Source organism: Pseudonaja textilis, chromosome 2 (genome assembly GCF_049901715.1).
Source record: "Pseudonaja textilis isolate UNSWEBS1 chromosome 2, rPseTex1.2, whole genome shotgun sequence".
In the NCBI taxonomy this organism is placed as follows: Eukaryota; Metazoa; Chordata; class Lepidosauria; order Squamata; family Elapidae; genus Pseudonaja; species Pseudonaja textilis.
Window position 1 is genome coordinate 121981781 of NC_141991.1, and position 26759 is coordinate 122008539.

General features: G+C 44.8%; 1 protein-coding gene across 1 annotated transcript in view; it reads left to right on the top strand.

Moving 5' to 3' along the window:
• Positions 1-5507: 5507 nt before the first annotated feature.
• KCNH3 (potassium voltage-gated channel subfamily H member 3) overlaps positions 5508-26759 on the top strand; it is a 31693-nt gene continuing 10441 nt past the window's right edge. Inside the window, 9 exon segments of the mRNA XM_026711239.2 lie at positions 5508-5735; positions 8504-8638; positions 13999-14129; positions 16455-16707; positions 18220-18377; positions 19877-20084; positions 23715-23981; positions 26121-26255; positions 26258-26319. Coding sequence (XP_026567024.2) covers positions 5606-5735; positions 8504-8638; positions 13999-14129; positions 16455-16707; positions 18220-18377; positions 19877-20084; positions 23715-23981; positions 26121-26255; positions 26258-26319 — 1479 coding nt within the window. The 5' untranslated portion in view covers positions 5508-5605.

Genomic DNA, 26759 nt, shown 5'->3' on the forward strand with positions numbered 1-26759 from the left:
GTTCAGAAGCTATCCTTATTTTATACAGTAATGTCAGAAACTGTGTTAGTAAATCAATTGCAGGTCAAATGAAGCTTCCTTCACCAAAATCTGCCAGAGCGAGAGGAAGAGCTTAAATTTGAAATATAAAATGAGAAAGTATTACTGCTATTGTGTCTCTTTTTCCCTTTCTCCTTCCTGATACCATTTTTCCCCAACTAAGTTTTGGTCAAGCAAAAAGCCTCTCATCTCCCTCCCCCGCCCCCACCCCCATTCCCCATTCCCCATTTGACATTTGTGGGCCACACTTTTCCAACTTTATAGCAATAGCATTTATTAATCAGTAGTTTGCTCTGCAGAGAAGAAAGTGTTAAAATAAGGATGCTGAAATCAAAGGTTTTTCTTTGTTTTCCCAACTATTCAGCCATCAGATTCCAATTCAGTGTCTTCCATAGCAATTGTGTCATCTGACTCCTTAGTAAGGGAGCTATTTAATCCTGATCTGAATGCATGCTTTCTAAGAGGCTGAGGCCTTTGCCTACCTCAATGGAAACTGCAACTTCAACCAATGAAGCAAGAATATCAGCTTAACCTGGAAATCACCTCAGTCCCTGAGGAAACCTCCATTTCATGGATGATTGTGCTCAAGATATATTAATGTAGCTATTGTACCTCTGTCCGTTGACCCATCAGTGTCCTCCCTGAAGAATCTGGGCTTTGTAGTTCTGTTGGTGAACCTGTAGGGGCATTTTTAACAGGCACTCCATACACAGCACTACAGTTCCCAGCTAGCACAGATTCACCGTTTCAACGCAGTTTAGGCCTGTAGAATTTTGGTCTGTGGCCCTAGGATATTTTGTTTTGTTTTGTTTTTATTTATTGTTTTGTTTTGATATTTTACTTTATTTTATTTATTATTTTACAAGAAGTGTTATCAGTCCCAGCTTCATATGTGTGTTTCTGAAAACCGTTCAGTTTTCTCCATCAGTTGCACTGTTGCACTGCATCACCACTAGTTATAGGGCCATTTCCCTGGTGTCACATTGCCTTGGTACCCACACACCATTTCTCTTGTGGGTTGAAAGACTGTCTTCCCTACAGGCTTGAACACCAATCCTCCTTTTGACGTGAAAGAGAGTTTTTGACAAACATCCTGATGCTTCTGCACTGATTGGGCAAAAGAGAAAGGGAGTGACATGAACCCAGGGATTTTTTAGAGAGTAATAGTGAGCTGCTTTTGCAGAAAGAGTGGATGGAGTCTTTGGGTCTGACAAATATGGTTTTGAGCCACAGAGAAGCTTTTTGAAACAGAATGTATTGGGTCTTGGATGCATTTGTTACTACTGAATTTTAAACGTGAAGCCAGTGGTGCTTCTCAATATTTAGATAATTAGCTGAAAATATGTCACTTAAAACAAAGCTCTCTTTGAGTTCTCTATTTTGAAAATATACTATTTTATTGTACATGCAAGATTCTGATTATTACTTTAATGCTGGCAGCATGAATGTACCTTTCCACTTTACAAGCGTATTTGTCTCGAGAGCTACTATTTTAGAAACAATTGTCAGAACCTACAAATAATGAGTCTATTTTCAAAATATCTTGCAGGAAGCAAGTAAAATGCTAAAAAAATACCTTGAGTTTGTCTGGCAGATTCTTTTCCTTACTTTTGTAACACAAAGATTTTGATTTTACCAGTTGACTATAACAAGTTCTCAAAATGGGAAATTCTGATTCAAGTGATTTCTGTTTTGGCAGATTCTTGTTGTAGTCCTCTTTAAATAATTCTTTTACACTTTTAGCCACAGATATACACATATACAATCCAGGTTCTCTTTCCCACACTTAATATTCATGCTATGAAAGTTTTCTTCTGTTCTTCAGCAATCTAGTTTAACTAGTGGATATATTAAATGGCCCTGGGAAACTTGTTGGTGCTTCAAGATTTTCTATTTATTTATTTTTATTTATTTATTTGTTTGTTTAAATTTAAATTAAATATTGTCCATCTCACTATGAGCTAAAACAATGAATTTATATGCTACCCATCTTCCATAAGCTAGAAGAAGGCAGCCAATGTTTTTTCCTTCCAGACCCTGTCTTCTCAAACATTTTTCCCAGTATTTTTTCCTGGTTAGGAAAAAAGATTGTACAATCTTCCTTTGTCCTTGCAATCTTTTTATTCGGGGGGATTTTTGTCAGAAGTAAAGAGTTTTTGTTGGAGGGAGGGAACTCTATATAAAGTTATATAAAGCACTGGACTCCTAGTCTTTGCACAGTATAAAAAAAACATGGTGTGTTTACAGTATGCAAAAGAGACATTCCGATTATGGCACCACCCATAATCTGTGAACAGCTCTCTTTCCTACTGTAGAGATGGTTTTTGGTACTCTTTCAATCTAACAAATATAACAAATTTGTTTTGCTTATACCTGAAATTTTGTTATCTTCCATTCATAACGTGCAAACCTCTGTGTCTTTCTTGGGTCATCGCTTTTTGAATTATTTTAATATTGACTGCAATTTCAATGAGTTGTTAGACAATTGGAAGTATTTGTTGTTAGGTTTCAGGTACAATCAGGAAAGGTGTGCACCTTTCCAACTTTCCTGGAATTTCTAAGGAATCCTAAAATTAAGAACCTCCATTCCCTCATCCTGCTTTAGTCACTAAATTACACTTTTCTGCACCATCTCCTTCTCTCTCCACCCTTCTTCTCCGGACCAATTGGATTTGTCTCCCTTTTTTCTTCTCTGGATATGGAAATGTCCCTCCAGCATCTCTGTGTTATCTTTCGGGGCTCTGTTTTTCCTATTCAAATCTATGCAAATGGATCAGGCGGGGCTGGGGATAGGCTTTGGCTTTTTCTGCCTGGTGAGAAGTTGGGGGTTTGAGTCCAGCTGCCGCAGGCGATGACTAAACTCTGCACAGAACAAACAGGGTAAAAATAGTCAGAAACTGGAGACGCACCAGATGGCGCCAACTCCTGGGAAGCGAGTGGGGAAGGAATTAAGAATGTGGCTTCACTCCCTCCCTGTGAGGCATCTGGGGAATGAGGCATGTAGGGCATCCTGAGATCCCAGTTCTAGTCCATGGTTTCTCTGTCCCTCTTCCCATTCCCCCCCCAGTCTACAGCTAATGGCCTGTCTTCTTGGAGAGTCGTGTTTCTAACCCCTGCCTCAGCCAGTATGGTCTAGTGGTGAAGGCACCGGGCTAGAAACTGGGAGCCAATGAGTTCTAGTCTCACCTTAACCATGAAAGCCATCTGGATGATTTGGAGCCAGTCAGTTTTTCTCAACTCAACTCAGCTCGCAGGACTGTTGCGATGGGGAAAATAGGAGGGGGAAGTGTGTTGGATATGTTTGCTGCCTTGAGGTATTTGTAAAAGATAATAAAAGGAAGGATGCAAACAAACAAACAAAACAAATAAATAACCCCAGCAAAGCTTTTACTGGAGCTTCATGCATTTGAAAGACTGACAAATTTAATATGTTATAGATTATCATGGATTACAATCTGCCTCCTTATCTTTGTCTGTCCCTCAGAAGTATCTACACTCTGCTACTGCTATTATTCCATACATCTCACTCAGAGATACATTCCAGTCAGTCCTGTTCTATGCACTGATGATGTTACCTGGTGTAGTAATGAAACATCTGCAAGAAAACCACCAAGCTCAGAGAGCACCAAAGACCCACAGTCCTTCCTATCCTTCCTTCCTATCATAACCTGTTGTCTCAATCCCACTTTACAAACTGAGGCTGATTCATAGCAGTAAAGATAGCAACCTACCCTAAGCTGGTGCAGTTGAAATGGGAAGGAACTACAGTCCTACAACCAGTGGTGGGATTCAATTTTTTTTTACCACCGGTTCTGTGGGCGTGGCTTGGTGGGCATGGATACTATAAAATTTCCAGTAAGAGGTGGTATTTGCCGGTTCTCCAAACCACTCAAAATTTCTTGCTATCGGTTCTCCAGAACTGGTCAGAACCTGCTGAACCTCTGCCTACAACACAGATGGTTGGCTTCCTCACTTGCATTTCATGGTTTTAATGATCCAACAGATATCAGGAGGACATCAGAAGGCTGATCAACTTTTGAATAAACAAAGGATGATATATATATTGGTGGTAATGAACCAACTAACTTGGGTAGTGACTTCAACCAACTTCTTAGCATCATTCAACCATTGTTGGAGTTACAGAAATCTTGGTAGTGGTTTGCTCTCCAAGCTTGTTTCAGTTTAGTTTCTGAATGTTTCATTGACTGAATCTTGTTTTTATTACTGCTATTTTGGCAAAGCAGTGGTTGGATGACTATAGAAGGCGCTATAAGTTGCTATGAGAAAATGACGGACGTAAGGCTTAAGAATGGTATCTCTCATTTTCATTGTTGTTGTTATTTTTTTACCATATTAGGGGCAATGTCTAGCCATAAGAGGAAATATTTCTTTCAGCTAATTGCAGTTTGGGTGAAATGGAGAAAATTGGGATCACAATGAAAGCAGTTAAATAAGGTTCTTGCCTTCTATCATCCCAATCCTGGTGGATGTTTGTGCTTAATAGTAGCAGTTGTTTTAAAATGTAAACATTATGCTAACAGCATTTATGTCCTTAATAAATATGTAGTGTGGTTACAAATACCCTGGAAAAGTAAGAAATATGATATATAGCGAAATGTAATATTACACCAAAAGTTAAGTAAATCCTATTGATTTCAATGGGTCTTACTGCTAAGTGTATACAGGATTACTGGCTAAGATATCAATCCTAATCATGACTGGTCATTGCAATACTTGCTTCAGGCTAGGCCGTTCAAAATTTTTACAGGGCAGTCATAATTAATTCAAGCCATCAACTGTCATGTGTCTTAATGAAAAAAGTACACCAGTGCTTTTCCAATTCAATATCAACATTTAGGTAAGAGTCCAGAAAGTTGGTGTCTCAAAGATGAAAGCTATAGAGCAGGGGTGTCAAACTTGCATTGTCACACCGGCGTCATGTGATGTATAGTGACTTTTACCCCCTTTCGCTAAACCAGGCATGGGCGTGGCCAATGCATGACGCATCCGGCCCATGGCCCATGATTCTGATAGCCCTGCTATAGAGCATATTTTCCCAACTTTAAGACCAGAGGTGGTAGTCAGCAGGTTCTGACCAGTTCTGGAGAACTGGTGGTAGAAATTTTGAGTAGTTTGGAGAACCGGCAAATACCACTTCTGACTGGAAATTTTATAGTATCTTTCCCCTGCCACGCCCACCAAGCCACGCCCACAGAACTAGTAGTAAAACAATTTGAATCCAACCACTGTTTAAGACACATCGACTTCAACTCCCAGAATTCCCCAGGCAGCCATGCTTACTTGGGAACTCTGGGAATTGAAGTCCATGTCTTAAAATGGCCACGGTTGGGAAACCCAGCTATAGACCAACTCATTTAGCGGGCACAAGGTGGACAAAGTGATTTTTTCTGAGATAGCTGGGATAGCCAGGTGATCATCGTTTCTTTTCTTTTTCTCTTCAGACAGTAATTTTGTTCTGGGCAATGCCCAAGTCCGGGGAGCATTTCCGGTGGTGTACTGTTCTGATGGCTTCTGTGAACTGACCGGCTTCTCCCGGGCTGAGGTCATGCAACGTTGCTGTGCCTGCAACTTCCTCTATGGGCCAGACACCAGTGAGCTGGTGCGCACCCAGATCCGCAAAGCCCTTGATGAGCGTAAGGAATTTAAAGCTGAGCTCATCCTCTACAGGAAAAGTGGTGAGTCCGGTTTCTGAGAACATAACTCTGAATTGCAAAGGAACCTTTGGGGGTGAGGAAGACTTTGTACCAGGGAGTGGAAAATGGAAGTTGAAGTAGATAATGTAGAAAGTGAGTTTGTCTGTCTGTCTGTTTGTTTGCCTGCCTGCCTGCCTGCCTGCCCCCTCCCTTCTCTCTGTGTGTGTTTTTGTGCTATGAATATTGCTCAAGAGAAAATTAGCTGGAGAAGATGATCTTTAATATTATGCAGCAAGCGAATGTTAGTGGCTCGGGCTGGCTAAGCAAGTTGCGTTGCTCTGCTTCCCTGTTCTACACAATTGTGAAAACTGCAGCGCTCTTGTTGTCTTTTTTATTTGGACCTCTTGCAGCAGGGATCCTTCTGGAAGCATTTCAAGTGTGAAGAACATTGAAAGTGGCTTTAGAGCAATTTCTCTTCTTCACGTCCAGCATGAAGAGGAACGGCGTTCGAGAGTTTCCGCCCCGCTCCCTGGGTTTTTGTTTCAACTGAAAGTGGGGAGGGGCTCAAAAGGCAGCCTCTGCACCCCAAAACCAGTGCCCTGGATTGAATTGTCTGTCTCCCCTATATGTATATTTGATATGTGACTCTCTCCATTGCTAAGGAGGAAACAGTTGGGGGGGGGGGGAAAGACTGCTATTTTATTTAGCATGCTTAGGAATGCCCATATCACACACCTACACACATGCTGAGATTTGTTCACACCACCCCTCCCACTTCTGTGTGAACACAAAAGATGTTTTAAGAGCAGATGGTGAGTGCAATCCTCTACCCAATGAGTAAAGGAGGCCAACAGATAGAGGAGAGGTTTATTCAATAACCGTGAGAAGCGGATACCAGCACTGGGGCAGCGAGTGGAGCGTGGATGTCACCATACTAATACACATGCATACCGCAGTGGGTCCATTTATATACCCACCTACACACAAACAAACACTTTGTGAAAATGATAAACTTAATAATTTATTAAATGAAGAGATTAAAGCCAATGAAATTTAGAAAAGTGGATAAAGTAGGGAAAGAAAAATCAGTGAAAAAGGTGCAAGGAAAGAAGAAAAAAGGAAGAGAAAAATAGAAAGTTAGAAAAAGGGAGCTTCATTATGACTTCTACCCTTTTGTTTTATTTATTTATTTATTTATTTGATTTGTCAATCGCTTACAAGGTAATAGATATAAGTATAAATATGAGTAAGAATACAGGAAATAGGTACAAATGAATGGGGACAATAGGACTGGGACAGGAGGCACAATGGTGCGCTTATGCACGCCCCTTACAGACCTCTTAGGAATGGGGTGAGGTCAATAGAGGATAGTTTGAGGTTAAAGGAGTGGGGGTTAAGAGGATGTAACAACAGAGTCATATAGGGCATTCCAGGCATTGACCACTCTGTTGCTGAAATTCTCTATCAAGTAATTGCCATCTTATTCTTTCTCTTTCTCTTTAACCCTTTCAATCCCCAGGTCCATAAATCATCAATTCAGTCTTTCCTTGTTTTAACAAAAAGCCCTTTTAAGGCTTCCATACTTTTTTTTTTTAAGTCTGCATTGTTTTTCCCTGACCAAAATTGGATAGCTTTGCCATTTCTCTGAGCTCCATCCATTTTACAGTCTTCTCCCTGGATATTTCATTCTTCTTCTTTGTGCATACAATAATCTTGCCACCATTTCCATAGACAGTTTTAATTTCCCATTTTTCTTTTCTAGTTCAGCACCTATAAAACCCAATGGAAATGAAACCAGAATTATTTCTAGGAGTTTCAGCCAGTTTCAGTGCTTCTTCTCATCAGGTCGTAATACAACTAACAGTAGAACAAAAGATAACAATGCAAATTTTATTTTATTTATTAAAGTTATATACTGCCTATTCTGCTATCTGAGAGGTTTACAGATAAAAACTATAAAGCCATATAAAAAGGCACAGAAGAAGCATCCTCAAGCCACCCCCGCGATTGCATACCATTATTAGACTTTGATACCAGTTCCAAAAGGCCAGAAGAGTGTGGGAGGTGGGTAGACAGCCTCACTTTATGGGGCAAGATGTTTCATAGGGCAGAGGTCACAATGGAGAATTTCTTCCTAGATCCTGTCAGTCAAAATTTTTTAACTGATAGGTCCGTCACTTACCTTCTCTGCTTATGTGGGTCAATGTAATTGGGACAAGATGGTTCTTCAGCTAGCCTGGTCCCATGCCATGAAGGGTTTTAAAGGTGATAATCAACACCTTGAACTGGACCCAGAAGCAACTCAATGTAGCTCATGCAGCAGAGGTATTACCTGTTCAGCCCTCAGTGTGCTCAAAAGTGCTCACAAAGCCACATTTAGGATGATGATTAAGGCTCACCACCAACCAGCTAATAAGGCTTTGATTTAGCTCAGTACAATCCATGTGACCTTGATGGTCAAAAGCCAGGCTGAATAGTGTGGTCCTTGCTCGTACAGGAAGTATAGGAAAGCAGGAGGGAAAATGGCACCCCCTATTTGGGATTTTCGGAACCTGGGAGCAGCAATCGCTCTGCTCAGTAAAGCAACATCTTTTACACTGAGCTTTCTTTGAAGAGACCTTCTTTTCTTGCCTGCCATTTCCTAGGTCTCCAGAAAGAGTTTGCAACAGCAGAAAAAAAATGATGCTGGGGTTGGCAGTGGAGAAGATCATTCAGACTAGGGGTTGGACTAGAATGATCTACAAGGTCCCTTCCAACTCTGTTAATCGGTATCCCAGGAACATCAACTCACACAGCTCCTTATCTTTTAGGTGTCCCTTTCTGGTGTCTCTTGGATGTGGTGCCTATCAAGAATGAAAAGGGAGAAGTGGCCCTTTTTCTAGTCTCCCACAAAGACATCACAGACACCAAAACCAGAGCATCTGCAGAAAACTGGAAGGAAGGAGGTGAGATAAAGCTAGCGATGGAGGTGGTGTGTGTGTGTGTGTGTGTGTGTGTGTGTGTGTGTGTGTGTGTGTGAAAAATAAAGGAAAAACTTGTAAACTGTGGTACAACCTTACCTATGAGGGCACCAATTCATGTCCTCGTGAGATCTTGGGAACACAATTCCCACATGCTCTCTTGTCACGATGGCATGATGGGAGTTGTATTGCCACCTACCTGGGAGATGGACTACTGGATCACAGAGGCTTAAGAATCCTCAAGAGATTGTGAGATCAATAAGGAAGGTCTTCCTTCCTTCCTTCCAATGTTGGATGATGATGATGATGATGATGATGATGATGATGATGATGATGATGATTTCTCCCTCTCCTTCTGCCTACCACCCTGTGGTTTTTTTTTTTTAGTTCATGCATGGCTCTCAAAACGAGAGTCAAGCACTCTGCGAACAAATGTTCAGTGGTGCCTAAATGAAAGGGAGTTAAGAGAGCACGTAAATGAAACTGCTTCAAATGCCAAGGAAAGACTTGTAGGAACTCATTGTAGCACAGCTGAAGACTCAGTCTGCTGGCAGGGATCCTACGCTTTTTCCAACTGGAATACAGAGCCCTAATAGAGGAAGCTTCCTCATCTCAAGGCTGATGAATCTGCTGACATGTCATGCATTGTTACATACACAGGAGATCTGCCAGAAAGCTGTTCTTTGGCATATCACTATATATGTTATTCACCACACACCGTATGAAATTACTAGTGGAACTTGAACTTTCATTAATTAGCTGTACATACAGCTCATTCAGTCTCTTTTCACATGTCTTCATTTCTTTATAAAGTATGAACACGATGTGAAAATGTTGCACTTTCTGTTCTCCCTTTCCCACCCCCCGCTGATTTCTTTTATTGTTCTAAATGCTAACTGTTAATACTCATGTAGCAGCTCCCTTTTGGTAATGTTAGTATCTCTGGCCCATGATCATTTTGGTGTAGCAGGGTGGTCGATTGAAAAGGGCAAGAGAAGTACATCATGGATACGGCCTCCATTTCTGGAAAATGTAAAATATCTGCAAGGATATCAGGCGTTCTGCATTTCTTTTCTTTTTTAAAAAAAATAAATGTTATTGATTTACAATTAAAACAGACCAACAACACATACATAAATGTAAGAGAGAAAAAGAAAAGAAGAAAAGAAGAAGAAAATAGAAAGAAAAAGATAGAAAACAAAAACATTTTCATCTTCAACCGTTTGTGAGACCTCCTTTTTATCCTTATTTTATGCCATACACACACTTAATCCTTACACATATCTGTATATCACAACTACGACTCTATCCTATCCTCTTTTGCCTTTTAGTGTGAAATGCATTTTGCATTTCTTAATGATTGAAGGAGCTACCACTTTGCTTAAAAATCCCACAGTATGGATGTTCCAAGCCATCATAGCACTAATACAATTTTGGCAGTAAGATTTATGGGATAAATAAGGAGCATCTCAGCCTGACCACATGTGCATGTTCTGTATGTTTTGGGCAATCACTTTAAGACTAAAGAATTATAAACAGATCAGAATCCTGTTCCCTGACAATCAGAAATCCTGCTGTGATTTCACCAGTCATTAGCTGCCTGCTTTCACCTCAGGACCAAACGAAGCATAATATTCATCATCAGATTGTCCTTACAACTGCAGGATTACAGTGGCCCTTAGAAGTAGCCCTCGGCTTACAACCAGGAGTGGGATTCTACCAGTTAGGACCAGTTTGGGTGAATCGGATGTTAAATTTACATCTGGTTTGCCGAACCAGAAATTAAACCGACCGGCTGCCCCATCCACCCCCACCCCTCCCAGGAGTTTCCACGTGGCCTGTTTTGGAAGCAAGTAAGTGCAAGGTCCGGGAGGGCAAAAATCAAGCTGAACCGGAAGTTCCGGAAGTCCGGAAATGGGCCTATTTCTGGCTTCTAGAGGGCCTCCGGAACCTAGGGGACGCTGTTTTCACCCTCCCAGTGACCCGAGGGAAGCCTCTGGACCCTGGGGAAGGTGAAAAATGGCCCTCCCGGAAGTTCCGATAGGCCACAGCCACCATGGCCACACTCACCCAGCACCCGGGCAGTGAACCGGTTGCTGGGATTTTTGAATGCCACCTGTGCTTACAATTGTTCACTAATAATGGTTTGAAGTTCCCCAAGGCCTTGGAAAAAGTAACTTAGGATCCATCCTTGAAGTTATGACCATCGCATCATCCGACGGTCAAACGATCGCAATTCAGAGGCCACTCTTGAAGAGCACTCCGAAAGGCCCCTGTGACACCACTGCTCCGTGAGCTGCATTGCTTACCAGTGTGCTTCCAGGTGCAATTCAAGATGTTGGTGATCACCTTTAAAGCCCTTTGTGGCATGGGCCCAGGTTACTTGAGGGACCATCTCACCCCACTGGGATTGGCTCGTCCCACTCATTCTGGCAGAGGAGGCCTGCTGCAGGTCCCATCAGCCTAGTTATTCTGACTGGCGGGGTCGAGGAGGAGGAGGACGCTCTCTGCTGTTGCTCTTGCTCTCTGGAAGATCTTGCCCCCTGATGTTGAGTTGGCCCCCAACTATCCTATCTGTTGCTTCCTATTCCAGACCATATATTGTCTCATTTATGGAAAACTCTTATATTCACTTAACTCATTGTCAGTTAGAACAGGGTGAAAACAAGTTCAGAGGATGCGTTGCTCAGAAGGCGCCAAAAAAAAAACACACGAAAAACCATCATGGTCAGAAATTAGCAGGCAAGGGGGGAAAAAACCATGGAAAACCCCCAGCAACCTGCCTGCAAAGCTCTTTCTGAAGCATATGCAAACTTTATGGCTGCATATTTTGGGTTGTTGCATGACTGCACAAAAGTAGAGTTGGAAGGGACCTTAGTGGTCTTCTAGTCCAGCAGTCGCCAACCAGTGGGCCGCGACCCACTGGTGGGCTGTGAGAAAAGTTTGGTGGGCCGCAGAGAAATCTCACCCCCAGAGCACCCCCCCAAAGCAATTAATCCAGGCTGTGCAGAAACACAAGGCTGCTCAGCCCACATGGCCCACGGGAACGCTCCCCATCCACTCAATCTTTACCCGGCAAACTTGTCTGCTAAGTTGCTATTTTTCCTTTTTCTGACCATCATCTGTTCTGCTGTGCCGGGAGATTTAAATTAGCTAGGAAGCAGGAAATGGTTGGATTTCTTGCTTTCTAGCTAAGCACAGCCGAACCTCCCTTACAACTGAAGGTTTGCTTGCAAGGAAAATTCAGTGCAGACTCACAGCAAGCAAATTTGAGAGACAGAGCTAGCCGATGGTAGATAGATAAATCACTGAATGATTCTGTGAGCAACTCAATCTGCCTGCTTTGCCTGATTTTGGGTAAAAGTTGCTCTTTTTTATAAAAAAAATCAATATTAAATATTTATAATATTTACATACAAGCCATGCCCAGCCTGTCACATGACCACCAAGCCACATCCACAAATTAGGCCACACCCACAGAACCTGTTAATGGTACCTGGGATCTAAAATTATGAGTTTGTTGGTCCCTGAGGTCCAAAAGGTTGGCGACCCCTGCTCCAGTCCAACCCCCTGCTCAGGTAGGAGACCCTGTACCAGGGGTAGGGAAACTTGGCTCTTCTATCACTTATGGATTTCAACTCCTAGAATTCCTGAGTTGAGCCATAAAAGGTTCCCCATCCTTGGCCTACTGGTTTTTCAGTTGTGAGGGAAATCATTTTTTGACTTGAATGGGACTGTTTAATATACAAATGTAGGATATATTCTTTATTCTCTCCTTCTTCTTTGTGGCAGCCCCTGAGATATTGGCACACTGCTCTCATGTCTCCCCTAGTCCTTCTTTTCATCAGACTGGACATACCCAGTTCCAGCAACTAAGTTTCATAACATGATACTGAGACAATTACATTTGATGTAAGAGAATGTACATATCAAATCATTTCCTTTACATTTAATTAGTCTTTAATGGCCTCTCGGTTTAGTCATTCCTGAGGCACATATACAAGGTCGTCTCATGAAGTGTCACGGTTCAATAGCAACTTTTGGAGGGACTATGAGGGCTACAGTGTAGACCCTACGCAACTCTGGCTCTTAAGTTGTGTACAGGTAATCCTTGTCTTATAACCACAAACCACAACCCAGTTTTATGACCTCTTTTTGCTACAGTTGTTAAGTGAATCACATTGTCTTAAGCGAATCCAACTTCTTCCATTGACTTGGCTTGTCGGAAGCCGGCTGGGAAGGTTGCCAAATGGCAATCACATGACATAAATAACGGTGGTTGCCAAATGCCCACATTTTGATCATACGACCTGCAAGGGTCGTAAGTCTGAGGTCCAGGTGCAAGTCCCTTTTTTCAGCGCCATTGTAACTTCAAAGGTCACTAAACCATTGCTTGTAAATAGAGAACTGCCTGTATCTCTGGATAATGGATTTTCATCTTTCTGACCAAGAGATTTTGGAGGAGCCTATTTTGTATTGGCTGGCCGGGTCCTTCTTGGCCTTGGGACGGGACCTTTCCCAGCTGTTTGTCTGCCAGAGGGCGCTCTGTCCTCAGAAAAACTCTATCATTGAAAGAGAAGGTCTAGGGGTGACACAATAGCAGTCTTCCAATATTGGAGGGGCTGCCACAGAGAGGCGGAGTCACATATTCTCCAAAGCATCTGAGGGCAAAACAGGTGGAAGCTTAAAGAGCAAAACTAGAATTAAAGAAAAAATTTCTGATGGTGAGAACAATTCCTCAGTGGAACAGTTGGCCTCTGGAATTGTGGGTGCTTCATCACTGGAGATTTTGAAGAAGAAACTGGACAGCCACTTGTCTGGAATGGTATAGGGCCATGATGGCGAACCTATGGCATGCATGCTGTTGCCAGCTGCTCTTCTGGTTTCTGGCACATATATGCACGCCAACCATCTGGTCTTTGTGGGTGCCAGAGCACCAGAAATGGCCAAAACATTTTCAGGCCATTTTTGGCACTGTTTTCAGGCTGTTTTGGGGTTGTTTTCAAGAGGTTTTCTGGGCATTTTCAGGCTGGTTTCCAGGCCAGTATTGGGTTCTTTTTGGGGGGCGTTTTCAGGACATTTTGGCCCAAAAACACCCTGAAAATGGTCCCAAAACCTGCCCAAAATGGCCCCCCAAAACAGGCAGTTAAGGCTTTCCCCCTAAAATATAAGCATTGAATATGTAAGGTTCTGTAACAGTAGAAGCAAGGGTGAAAACATTGCTCTAAAACTCAAAATTTGAGATATTTTCTAATTAAAAATACATTGGTGGCTGCTACAAGAGCAGATACAAACCCTTCTTGCTCTAACGTACCAAATGCCATCCAGCATTTGTCTTTTGCTAGGTGGACGGCGCCGTTACAGCCGAGCTGGAGCTAAAGGCTTCAATGCCAATCGTCGGCGAAGCCGGGCGGTGCTTTATCACCTCTCAGGACATCTCCAGAAGCAAGGCAAAGGAAAACGCAAACTCCACAAGGTACGTGGTAGGGACAAGGCCAAGGGAAGAACAGCCTTTCGGAAGTTCAGTGGACAGAAGTACAGAGACCACGCAGGATCTCAGTTTGTTGAGCGGGGGGGGAAAGAGGAGCTGAATGTTCATCCCAGGGGACAAGGAATGTAACACTATTTCACGCTGCACTCCAAACCTTTTGTTCACAATTCAATTTTTTTTAAAAAAATGCAATATTTGATTAAATCTCAAAGATTAAGGGATAAGATCATACATACTGAAAAGCAGAAACAAAAAGCTATTTAATCTTGAGGAAAAAAATAGTTGGAGATATGTTTCCGAAGCATCTTAAAATGAAAATGCTTTCATGGATGCGCACTATTAAATGAATAATGGGGCAATGTGAATCACCTGAGAAAAAGAAAATGGTGGACCTTGAAGGACATTAGAGTTGATGTTGCTCGATCATCTAAAGAAGGTGATGTTTGAAGGAAGACCTCAACATTGGTTCATTTCACATGGAGATGACCCTGTCTCAGTTTATCATGATTATCATACCTTGTCGCAACGGTGCCACTGCTTGTGGCAGAATGCCGCAAAGTTCAGCACACCAGTGCCACCACATGTGGACAGACACCACATGGCTCATTGTGCTGATGCTGATGCTTGCAGCAGTATACCCTGTGGCATATTGCACCAGTGCTACCATTCATGTGCACAATGGTGCAACGGGCCACGCAGCTTCCTGCCATGAGCGGCGGCACCAGTATGCTGAGCCACTTGGCGCCTGGCTGCAAGCGGCCACAGAAGTCAGTTTTGGATCCCTAGAGGGGTTACGCCAGGCAGGATTTCAGATAGACCTTCTTTAACATCCTATCTGTCAGATCCAAGCCTAGAGACGAGACAGTGAGATCCAGCTGAGTTCGATCTTCTATTTGCTCACAGCTAAAGGAAAAATCTTGCTAGACTAAAGCAATAACGTCCCAATCTACTAGATCTATCCTGAGAGATTCTAAGGCAGAGGTGTCAAACTCAATTTCATTGAGGGCCACATCAGGCTTGTGTTTGACCTCGGGGGTGTGTGTGTGAGAGAGAGGGTGGGTGTGGCCAGGGTGGGCGTGGCCAGCTCAACGTCACTCATGTCGGGGGAGCCTGGGGTGGCCCAAGCACTCTGCCAGTGAAGAGGGGCTCCCGGGCTCTGTTTTTGGCTGTGACGGCCTCCTGCAACCCTCTGAGTTGGCCCTCCCAAACTCCATTTTCACTGGCAGAGGCGTCACTGGCTGGTCCTTGTTTCCAGGGTGGCCCCACAGGCCAGATCTAAACACCCTGTGGGCAGGGGTGGGATTCAAAATTTTTAACAACCGGTTCTGTGGGCGTGGCTAGGTGGGCATGGTCATGTGACTGGGTGGGCGTGTCTTCTTCTTCTTTTTTTGCAGCACCCTCCCCCCCGTTTGTTTTTTTGCTTCCTGGGCTTCAGGGAAGCCTCCTGGGGGGACGTTTTTGCTCCCAGGAGGCTTCCCTGGGGCCCAGGAAGGCAAAAAATGGAGCAGGGGGGTTGCACAGCACCTGCACCCCCCATGCAACCCCTTTTCCATCCTGGGTCTCAGGGAAGCCTCCTGGGTGAAGCAGTAAGACAGCGAGGGGTATCCCACCACAGCTGATCATCAACAGCTGATCGTTGGGAGGGAGAGAAAAAAAAACTTAAGGAGTGACTGGGCGGGGAGAACAAAGTCATCGATGTCGGGCATGCACACGATGTCACACATGCGCAATAAGGACTGACTGGGAGGGGAGGGGCAGGTGGAGAAGGGACGGACCAGCCAAGGGCACAATGTGCCGGTTCTCTGAACTGTGCAGACTCATAACAACCAGTTCTATAGAACTGGTCTGAACTGGTAGATTCCCACTGCTGCCTGTGAGCCAGATCTGGCCTGCAGGCCTTGCGTTTGACATCCCTGTTTTAGGGGTGTGTTGTAGGCTACCTGAACCTCTTCCCCATTCAGCGCAAGACCGTGCCATCTCTTGAACTGAGTTGGCAAAATACTTCCCCCTCTGCTGCTGCTGGTGCACATTCCGTCACACTATAGTACCTAAACCAAAAAAAGGCAGGCAGATCCAGTGGTGGACCAATTGGATGCAAAATCCTCCACTCCCTCTTAACTTCCTTACTTGATGTATTCCTTGGTGTGTGTGGGGGGGTCTCCCTGCTTACTAGTGCACACAGGTTGGCTTTGGGAGGCTTTGCTCAATCCTGGGACCCCTGCTTTACACGGTGACCGCTGCCATTGTCGGCAGTGATTTCCGAGCCTCGCCGTTCCAAGCATTTAATCTTTCTTGTTGGTTTGTCTCCAGGGTGTGTTTGGTGAGAAGCCCGCCTTGCCTGAATACAAAGTGGCTGCCGCTCGCAAGTCGCCATTCATCCTGCTGCATTACGGCACCTTCAAGGCTGGCTGGGACGGACTGATTCTCCTGGCCACGCTGTACGTGGCTGTCACAGTGCCCTACAGTGTCTGCTTCAATGGCACCAAGGATGAAGGGCTTCCAGAGGCTTCGCGTGCACCCCCCAGTGTCTGTGATCTCTCTGTGGAAATCCTTTTTATCTTAGGTATGGGGGAGAGGTATCCGCACCTGAGAGGGGTGGGGGCATGTTGGCAGCCTTCAGGATTAAGATACAAACAATCCCCTATTTAATTCGTGACATTCCAAGACAGAGGGGAGTCAGGGAGCAGCTACTGCTGGTCAGTGTAAATACAGGTTGTCCTCAACTTACAATCGTTTGTTTAGTGACTGCTTGAAGCCTCAATGACCCTGAAAAAGTGACGTCTGATTGGTCTTTGTGCTTACCATCATCCCAGTATCCCCATGGTCATAGAATGAAAATGTGGGCTCCTAGCAACTGGCTTGTATTTACAATGATTGTGGGAAATCCAGGGTCACGGATCGCCATTTGCAAGCATTCCTTCCCTGGGTGACGTTCCAAACTGGCTTCTGACAAGCAACGTCAGATTTGCTTCACGTTTACACATGATTCATTTAACAACTGACGTGATTCACTTAAGAGCCACGGCAAGCAATGTAAAATCAGGCATGACTTACTTAACCACCACCAGCAGACATTCTGGTCCCAATTCTGGTTGTTAAGTTGAGGTCTACCTTTAATACTGAACTTGATGGGCAACCATGCAGATCTATTCTGAAGCTCTTATTCCGGGCCTAATAGTTTTTGGAGTACAGGGGCTGTTAGAATGACCCTCATTTCTCCATCTGGGAATTTGGCAAAGAGTGCTAGGCTCTGGTTTTGAGGAAATCCTGTGAAGAATTGTGACAGCAATAGCAATAACACATAGACTCATATACTGCTTCACAGTGCTTTACAGCCCTCTCTAAGGGGTTTACATATTTTCCCCAACAATCTGGCTCCTCATTTTACCACCTCGGAAGGATGGAAGGCTGAGTCAACCTTGAGCCTGGTGAGAATCAAAGTGCCGAACTGCTGGCAGTCAGCAGAAATAGCCTGCAGTACTGCATTCTAACCACTGGGCCACCACAACTCTGATGGCATCTGCCTGAAAAGTTCTTTGCTTCTAAAATTGGAGGTAAAGGAACTGGCAACAGTGGTCCCCAATCAAAATTGGGGCATGGATCCTGCTTGACCAGCTCAGATGATTTCTTGACCATAACTGGCTTCAAGGGAGCCCTTTTTGCCTCCCCCTCCCCACCACCCCAGGCCTTCTGATTCACTTCTAACAAATTAGGGCCTTCCCGGGAGGTGATTTCCTTTCACTGGCAAAGGAGCTGCTTGGGGTGAGTTTAGATATACATCAGTGTCACTCTGTGGCTTTCACTCAAGTGTCCATTTGCACAGTAAGAAAAACAGATGATGGTGGGCTCACAGCTTGAAAGCATCAGTTGGTGAGAGTATGAAATAGCCTGGCCTTTCCTACCAGAGGCCTCTGAATTGTGTCATTCTATAACTTCCACAATTCCCAGGTGGCAATGACCAGGAATTGTCAGATTTATAACCTTGGGATATCTGGAAGACACTAAAGGAAGGAAGGTTTGCATAAGGGTTGCAGACTGCCATTCTTTTATTGTTGTTGTTTGCATTGTTTTGCAGACATCGTGTTAAATTTTCGCACTACGTTTGTCAGCAAATCAGGGCAGGTGGTCTTCGATCCTCATGCCATATTCCTACACTACTTGACCCGCTGGTTCGTGCTGGACCTCTTAGCAGCATTGCCCTTCGACCTTCTCTATGCCTTCAAGGTCAACGTGGTGAGTTGGGCTCAGAACCTCCACGATGGGGCACACAGAAGACGTGTTGACTATGCAAAGCCGGTTCAGGCAGCCATAAATACATCTTTGTAGAGAGTCAGAGTTGAATTTTGGCTTTTTCCGCTATTACTTCCTGAACTTGATCTTTCTCTCAAGGTTTCATTTCTGGGTAAAATACTGCTGATGAGTGTTTCGGCCTCAAAGTTATGGCTCCTGATCCAGAATCTCACATAATTTAAGAAAGTTTTCCCTGCTAGTACGGAGAACGCTCTCTGGCTACGGAACCTTCCACTGAATTGAGCCTGCTGGAAAAATGTCTGCTCTAGCAGAAGGTCTGGCCACTGATGAGAGTGTGAGTGTGGACAGACCGCTGCAGAGAAGGCCTTGGGAAGGCTTGCGGCCTGTCCAGTTCTGCATTAATGCGGATGACTCTTTGTTCCTGACTGCAACTAAGTCTGGTTATTTCCAGCTGGCTGGTGATTGTGCAGGGCTATCAGATAGAATCAAGATCACATGAAGTGCTGATACCACTTTATAATGAATTGGTAAGCCACACTTGGAATACTGCATCCCATTTTGGTCGCTATGATGTAAAAAAGATGTCGAGGCCCTAGAAAAGAGTGCAGAGAAGAGCAACAAAGATGATTAGGGGACTGGAGGCTAAACATGTAAAGAACAGTTGCTGGAACTGGGTATGTCCAGTCTGATGAAAAGAAGGACTAGGGGAGACATGATAGCAGTGTGCCAATATCCCAGGGGCTGCCACAAAGAAGAGGGAGTCAAGCTATTCTCCAAAGCACCTGAGATAGGACAAGAAGCAATGGGTGGAAACTAATCAAGGAGAGAAGCGACTTAGAACTAAGGAGAAATTTTCTGACAGCTAGAACAATTATTCAGTGGAACAACTTGCCTCCAGAGGTTGTAAATGCTCCAACACTGGAATTGTTTAAGAAGAGATTGGAGAACCATTTGTCTGAAATGGTGTAGGGTTTCCTGCCTACACAAGGGGTTGGACTAGAAGACCTCCAAGGTCCCTTCCAAGTCTGTTATTCTGTACTAAATGCGGCTTGGATCAGTTCTAGGATCTAAGGTGCCCTTTGGAGCTCTTTGCCCAGGTAATTGCAACTCAGAAATGTTGGGAAGACCAAAGACTTGGGTCTGAAGTTCATTACAAGCTGGTGTGAAACTTCAGAAGCCAAAGTATCAGTTGGATGCATTTTAAAGTTACTACCCAAATGACTGTAAATAATTTGGTTAGCAGGTTAAAAGAAGGAAGGCTTTTCTATTTTTTCTTCTTCTTTTGCTGGTGTGGTATTTCAGGGATGTTTAAAATTAAATTGAATTCAAGAGAATTGTCTTCCTCAAAAGCAACCCCAGTACCCTTTGGCTCGGGGGCCTGGTGACATTGCCGTGTTTCTTCCCTTCTGCCATCCCAACATTCCCCCTTGAACCGCAGAAGGTACTGTGTAGCCATATCTGGTCTTTTCTTTCCCAACCAGTACTTTGGGGCACACCTGCTGAAGACGGTGAGGCTCTTGCGGTTACTACGGCTGCTGCCCAACCTGGATCGGTACTCACAGTACAGCGCCGTGGTGCTCACCCTGCTCATGACTGTCTTTGCCCTTCTGGCTCACTGGGTCGCCTGCGTCTGGTACTTCATCGGCCAGCGGGAAGTCGAGAGCAGCCCCTCCCAGTTGCCCGGGATAGGTGCGTGTCATGGGTTGCCTTGGAATGGGACTTTGGGGGTGGGGGGTGGGGCAACTAAAGGGCGGAGTTGTTTTCTTCTCCCAGATTAGAGTCGGAGCTCCCCAGGCCGCTGCATGTTGCAATTCAGGGGAAGCTGCACTGTAAGGCCAAGTAGAAGCAGAAAGGCAAGTATGAATGGCTGCAGCCCCCTCCAATCAAGTGCAGAAATAATCCACAGAGTCTCTCTCGTGTTGGGAACCATGAGCTCTTTCATAATTACCGTTCTCCAGCAGGCTCTAGGGACCACATAGCGACAAATTAACAAGTAACTGCCGCATTGGCTTTGAGATAGTGCTGCCAAATCCCTAGGGGAGTGTGGAGAGAGAGAGACTCAGTGCTCAAGGGTGATATATATCTGTTGCAACTCGGTGAAGCGGGGCAGGTGGTTCTTTTTCTTTTTTTAAATGAAGAGAGCTGGGAAATCTCCAGGCTCTCTGAATTTATCTTTGGTTTGGCAATGGATCTCTTTGCTCCATGCTTTCAAATTATATTCATCCTCTGATACGGTGCCTTGTCTTTCAACTTGGATGGTACGAATTCCTGATTTGCCCCATTCCCTTTGGGCATGCTCGCTGAAATGACGGGAACTGACATGCAACGCCTCCAGATGGCACTTCATTGGGGAATGCTGCCTCTGGCTCACCATCTCCCATAGAAAAGAGAGAGACAGGAACCGATGCTGGGAAAATGAGCTTCAAAGAGATTGGGATAAATTTCACCTTGGGTTTGGGGCCAAAGCTTCCCTTTGTCTTTTGGCTTTCTGAATTCCTATCCAACCCCTTTCTCTGGGGTCTCCTCTAAGAGAACTGGAATGGGGGAGGAGTCCTGAGGAGCTCCTAAGACCTCACAGTCCTGCTTCCATTGATCTCTGAAAGCAATTAGGACTGAGGATAGTGTTGAGGTAATTCCCCGTTAGGAGAATGAGCGCATACAGGGAGACGTGTTTGAGAGTAGTGTTTGAATAATACACACACAGTACACAGATACACTGTACAGTAAATGTAGGTTTTTACTTCCAGAAAGGTTTAAGCAAAGTCCAAAATAAGCAATCCAAAAGTCATTCAAAGGTAAAATCAGTCAGTTTTCATCCAGGGATAATCCAAATATCAAATTCCAGTGTCAAAAACAGTTCAGTATCAGACTTACATTAAATCCAGTAATATCAGTCAATTAGAAGAAATGGAGCAACGGCAATACTTTCCAACAGAAGGAAACAGAGATACTCACTCAGACACACTCTCTTCTGAGACTAAGACTAAAACAACCCAGGTTACTGGCTCCATCTTATGGCCGTTTGAAAAACCACACCCAACTACAGTTTTGCATTTTCTTAAAGTTATAGTACTAAAATGTCTATCCTGGTTTGTATATTTCTAACCCAAATACCTGTTAGGTGACTTATATTCCTAACAGATACTTCTGTTCTCTAGCTCACTTTTAACCACTGCAGGATTTACTGATCTTACTGAACTGGGGCAATTCTTCGGTTCTGAGGCTTAATGGAAACACACAATGATTAGCTTACTCAGACATACTGTACCTGGATCAGTCTCTAAGTCAGTGATGGCAAACATCTTGGACTCAGCTTGTCAAAAACTCAGAAAATGACTAACTTGATTATGCTGCTGTGTCACACACACACACACACACACACACACACACACACAAAGAAAAGAAAAAATCTCTCCCCCCACCTCCAAATCTAGGCCATCCCAAACAGCAGCACTCAGCAGCGGCAGTGATGATCCTGGACCTGAAGTCAAATTCTGGACCTCAACTTCAGCCCTAGCACCACTGCTGATATCCAAAAAGCCACTCTGTGTTGGGTAATGGCACGATTGCCCCGAAGATCTACCACACACCTCTTCACCTTCATACGATGTCCTCTTTCTGTTGACAGGGCTCTGCAGCCTACCCAGAATTGCTCTCGGTCACACCAGGCCTTCCTTCATGAAGCAGCTTGGGAGCGTGCTCTTCCGCAGACTCTGAAAACCATGTGAAAGCAGCCCCTTTCCTCACACAATGTTTGGAGGCTGTGGAGAACATAAAGAGCACAGCCCTCTGCATCTTCCACAGCCTCTGAAAATTATGTCAGAATGGGATGTGCTTTCAAGGATATTTGTGGTTGGGTATGGTTGAACGTTGGCATGTCACCCAAAATGTCATGGTGTGTTACCCTTGACACGCGTTGGCTGTCACTGGTCTAAGTGGAAGATTGTGCTGACTACATTCGTTTTCAACATTGCATACAGCTGCTTGGCTAGATCTCCGACACCCTAATCTACAGCATAAATGGCTGCAAGAGAGAAGGCTTAGCAAATGCCCTATGTGAACATTCACTCAGATGCCAGTGGGTATGACTGGCTTGACTGCATTTGCGGTGACAGGGGACAAATAGTGCCACCTTGCTTAAGCATGGATTCCACGTGGGAACAGCTTGCACAAAGAAAGCTTATGATGTGTATAGCCATTGCCAGGATTTTCTAAACTGTGTCCCATGAAACCCTGAGGTCTTATAAGAACCTGATGGGTTCTGTGAGAGGTGACGATTAAAAAAAAAAAAGTTCACTCAGATTCAGCTATTTTTCTATCCACTTTGATCAGGGATTCCAAGAACCAATTAATTAATTTTTGTGATCCAAGAGGTTCCATAATTGTGTGGGGGGAGGGGAATGGAAAACCACTGATCTATAGAAGGGTGGGAGATCATGAACTTAGAGAATGTGTGCCCTCAATATATGGTGAAAGACATTATATTTGTAGAGGGAGATGACCCGTCCACAGAAAGCCAGGCAGAAAATCTGTGATCATCTAAAACAGGGGTGTCAAACTCAAGGTCCACGGGCTGCATCCAGCCCATGAGGTGCTTAGATCTGGCCCACGGTTCCCCTGCCAGAAAAAATGGAGCTCAGGTGGGCTGCATGAGGCTCTCGCAAGCTCTGTTTTCACTGGCAGAGGGTTGCAAGAGGCCATCGCAGCTGGAAACAGAGCTCAGGAGCCTGTTTTCATGGCAGAGCACTTGGGCCACCACAGGTACCCCCCAACACGAGTGATGTTGAGCTATTCATGCCCATCCTGGCCACACACACACATGCTCACACACACCCCCAAGGTCAAACAAAATCCTGATGCAGCTGTCAATGATAACCGAGCTTGATACTCCTGATCTCAAAATTGTTGGGCTCTGATTCCCATCCATCCTGGGCAGTATGACCATGGGAAAGATGCCAGGAACACTGCCTGGAAGGCTAATAGGTTGTGTACCCCCCCTTTTCAGTACAGTACTGTTAAAAGAGATTGAGATGACACCTCATAGAACACGACAGATCAGATGCTTTAGACAAGCAGCCGAGGAAGGTAATTGTCTGCATGCCCTGGTTGTCTTGATGGACCAGTGTTGGAACTTCTATCTCCTGGCCTACAAGGCTTTAGTGTTTCGGTTCTTCTGCAAGACCCTGGACCAGAACAGGCTGTGTCTGCAACTGGCATGTTTTGGGGAAAGAGGGTCTATAAGGGTGAGGGAATAGTACTCAGGAGGAGCTTAACATGGGTTTTCTTCTAACTTTGCTTCCTTCTTCCCCATCCTTGTAGGTTGGCTGCAGGAGCTGGCTCGACGCCTGGAGACTCCCTATTACCTGGCTCAGAGGAACAGCAGTGGTGAAGAAGAACCTGCCAACCAGACTAGTTCCTCCCTCAACGGCACAACTTGGGAACTCTTAGGGGGACCCTCCTTGCGCAGTGCTTATATTACCTCCCTATACTTTGCCCTCAGCAGCCTGACCAGTGTGGGCTTTGGCAACGTATCGGCAAACACCGACTCAGAGAAGATTTTCTCCATCTGCACCATGCTGGTAGGGGGTGAGTTGGGCTCTGCCCCTGGGTGGGATATCAAGAAGGAGAACCAGCAAGACCTCCTCTTCTTCTTCTTCCTCCTCCTCCTCCTCCTCCTCCTCCTCCTCCTCCTCTCAGCTTCCAACTCAGGTTCTTGGGCAATCTAGTTCTCATGACAACGGGCCAAGCACCTTCTATTATTGTGAGTTTTATTTTGGTACATCGCCAACAACCAGCAAGGTGGTTCTTACGTCCTTAGCCTCCTTCCAATGGTAAGAAAAGAAAACCAGATGGCCGATCTCTGTTCTTCTCAGATTGTGGAACGCATCAGTGGTGGGAAATGAAAGCTGCCTTTTTAAATTTAGACCTAACTTTTAACCGTTAGACTAAGGAAACCAAGAAGCAAGGGCTGGATGTGTACACCAAGTACCTCTTGTTCATATGCTCTGTGGCTAACCTTCAGCAAAGTTCCTGAAAGCGGGGAAAGAAGAAGACTTCCCAACGTAGGAGAGGCCTGCTTCCTTGCCCATTGGTTGCAATGAAAATACCACCTGGAATTCTTCCCCTGATTCAGGTTTTGTGCTGCTTCTTCCGCCGGATATTCTCTGGATGTTTCCCCAGATTCTTGGCTGCCATGTTTGTAGGTCCAAGACAGCTACAGGTAGCAAGATTGGGAAAGATGAGTTTGCGGTTTAATTGGAGAATAGTGGAATTACAGCCACAACTACGGTTACAGGGCAAGGATCTGTATGTTAGAGACCAGTCTTTTTTAGGATATCCTTTTTTTTTTTAGAAAGGGGCAGCAGCTGGGGGAGAAGGAGGCTCATTTCTATATTCAGAAACATAATAAATAATCAATTGACCACTCAAATAAGCATCTTTATCCTACGCCAGGACAGGCAGAAGCATGTCCATAGAATGAGATAATAAAAGATATGAATTGGACCAGTGGTGGGATTCAAAAAAATTTCCTACTGGTTCTGTGGACGTTACTTGGTGGGTGTGGTGCAGCTTGGTGGGCATGGCTTGGTGGGCGTGGCAGGGGAAGGATACTGTAAAATCTCCATTCCCTCCCCACTCCTGGGGGAAGGTTAATGCAGAATCCCCGTTCCCTTCCCACCCCACTAACCTGCTTTCCAGCACCGTTCTCCTGTGCAGGGCAACAAAAGAAGATCCAGCCGATCAACAGGACTTGGGAGGCAGAGAATAGATGGGGCGGGGCCAGTCAGAGGTGGGATTTGCCGGTTCTCCAAACTACTCAAAAATTCTGCTACTGGTTCTCCAGAACTGGTCAGAACCTGCTGAATACCACCTCTGGCTGGGACGATGGGTAATCCTCGACTTATTCATTTAGCAACCATTCGAAGTTACAGCAGGACTGAAAATAAAATAACTTACAGCCAGTCCTTGCACTCAGGACTGTAGCAACATACTCATGGTCACACAATCAAAATTTGGCACATTTGGTAAACTGGCGTGTATTATGACAGTTGCAGCATCCGGAATTGTGTAATCACCATTTGTGATGTTTCCAGCTAGCTTCTGACAAGCTAAGTTAATGAGGAAAGTTGGATTTCCTTAACGAGAACATGAGTCACTTAACTACAGCAGTAATTTGCAACAACAACAAAAAATTTTAAAATTGGGCTTAGTGATGGAAGTTCTGGTCCTGATTATGATCGTAAGGAAAGGACTATCTGTCCTTTCAGGTAGAGAAAGAAGACACTATTTGAAATACTCCCTTCTATAAAAAAAAAAACCTTCTTGCCAGATAGAAAAGTATCATCCTAAGGAGTAGGCCAGGTTACAGGACTTCTCCCTTGGCTCTTTTTTTAAATATATAAACATGCTTAAAACTATTCATATAAACTGAATATCCCAAAACTTGATCTGCCTCTTGGATCTGTATTACAGTCAATTCCTTGCTAGCTCAATTACTACCCCATTGTTTTCCTACCCTGATAAAGTTTATGTCCAAAACTTTTAGTCCCAACGCTTCCTTCATTCTTTTCAATTTGCCTGTGAAGTTTGTCCTGGTTCTCTTATCGGAGGCATCATTGTCATCACTGGCTGTACAAAATCAGATGGTGCTTCTGCTACTCACCACCTCCTTGGTCGTCTCAGCCAGACTAGCCTCGGTCTCTTCTCTTTCTCCTCCATCCCCAGCACTCATGCACGCGGTTGTCTTCGGCAACGTAACGGCCATCATTCAACGCATGTATGCTCGGCGCTTCCTCTATCACAGCCGTACACGTGACCTGCGTGACTACATCCGTATTCATCGGATCCCTCCACCGTTAAAGCACGAATGCTGGAATACTTCCAAGCCACCTGGAGTGCCAGCAATGGGATTGATACACGGGAGGTGAGATCCAGCCCTAGCAAGGAAAAGAACGAGGCAGGAAAACCCTCTACTGCAGGGATGTCAAACGTGATTTCAGTGAAGGCCGCATCAGAGTTGTGTTTGACCTTGGGGGGCCTGGGGGCGGACATGGCCAGATCGACGTCACTCATGTCAGGGGCACCTGTGGTGGCCCAGGCAGGGCTGGGGGCAGTGGTGGGATTCAATTTTTTTTTACTACCGGTTCTGTAAACGTGGCTTGGTGGGCATGGCGTGCCTTGGTGGGCAGGGCAGGGGAAGGATACTGTAAAATCTCCATTCCCTCCCCACTCCTGGGGGAAGGTTACTGCAAAATCCACTCCCTCCCCACCCCACTAACCTGCTTTCCAGCTTGGTTCTCCTGTGCAGGGCAACAAAAGAAGACCCAGCCAATCAGCTGGGACTCGGGAGGCAGAGAATAGGTG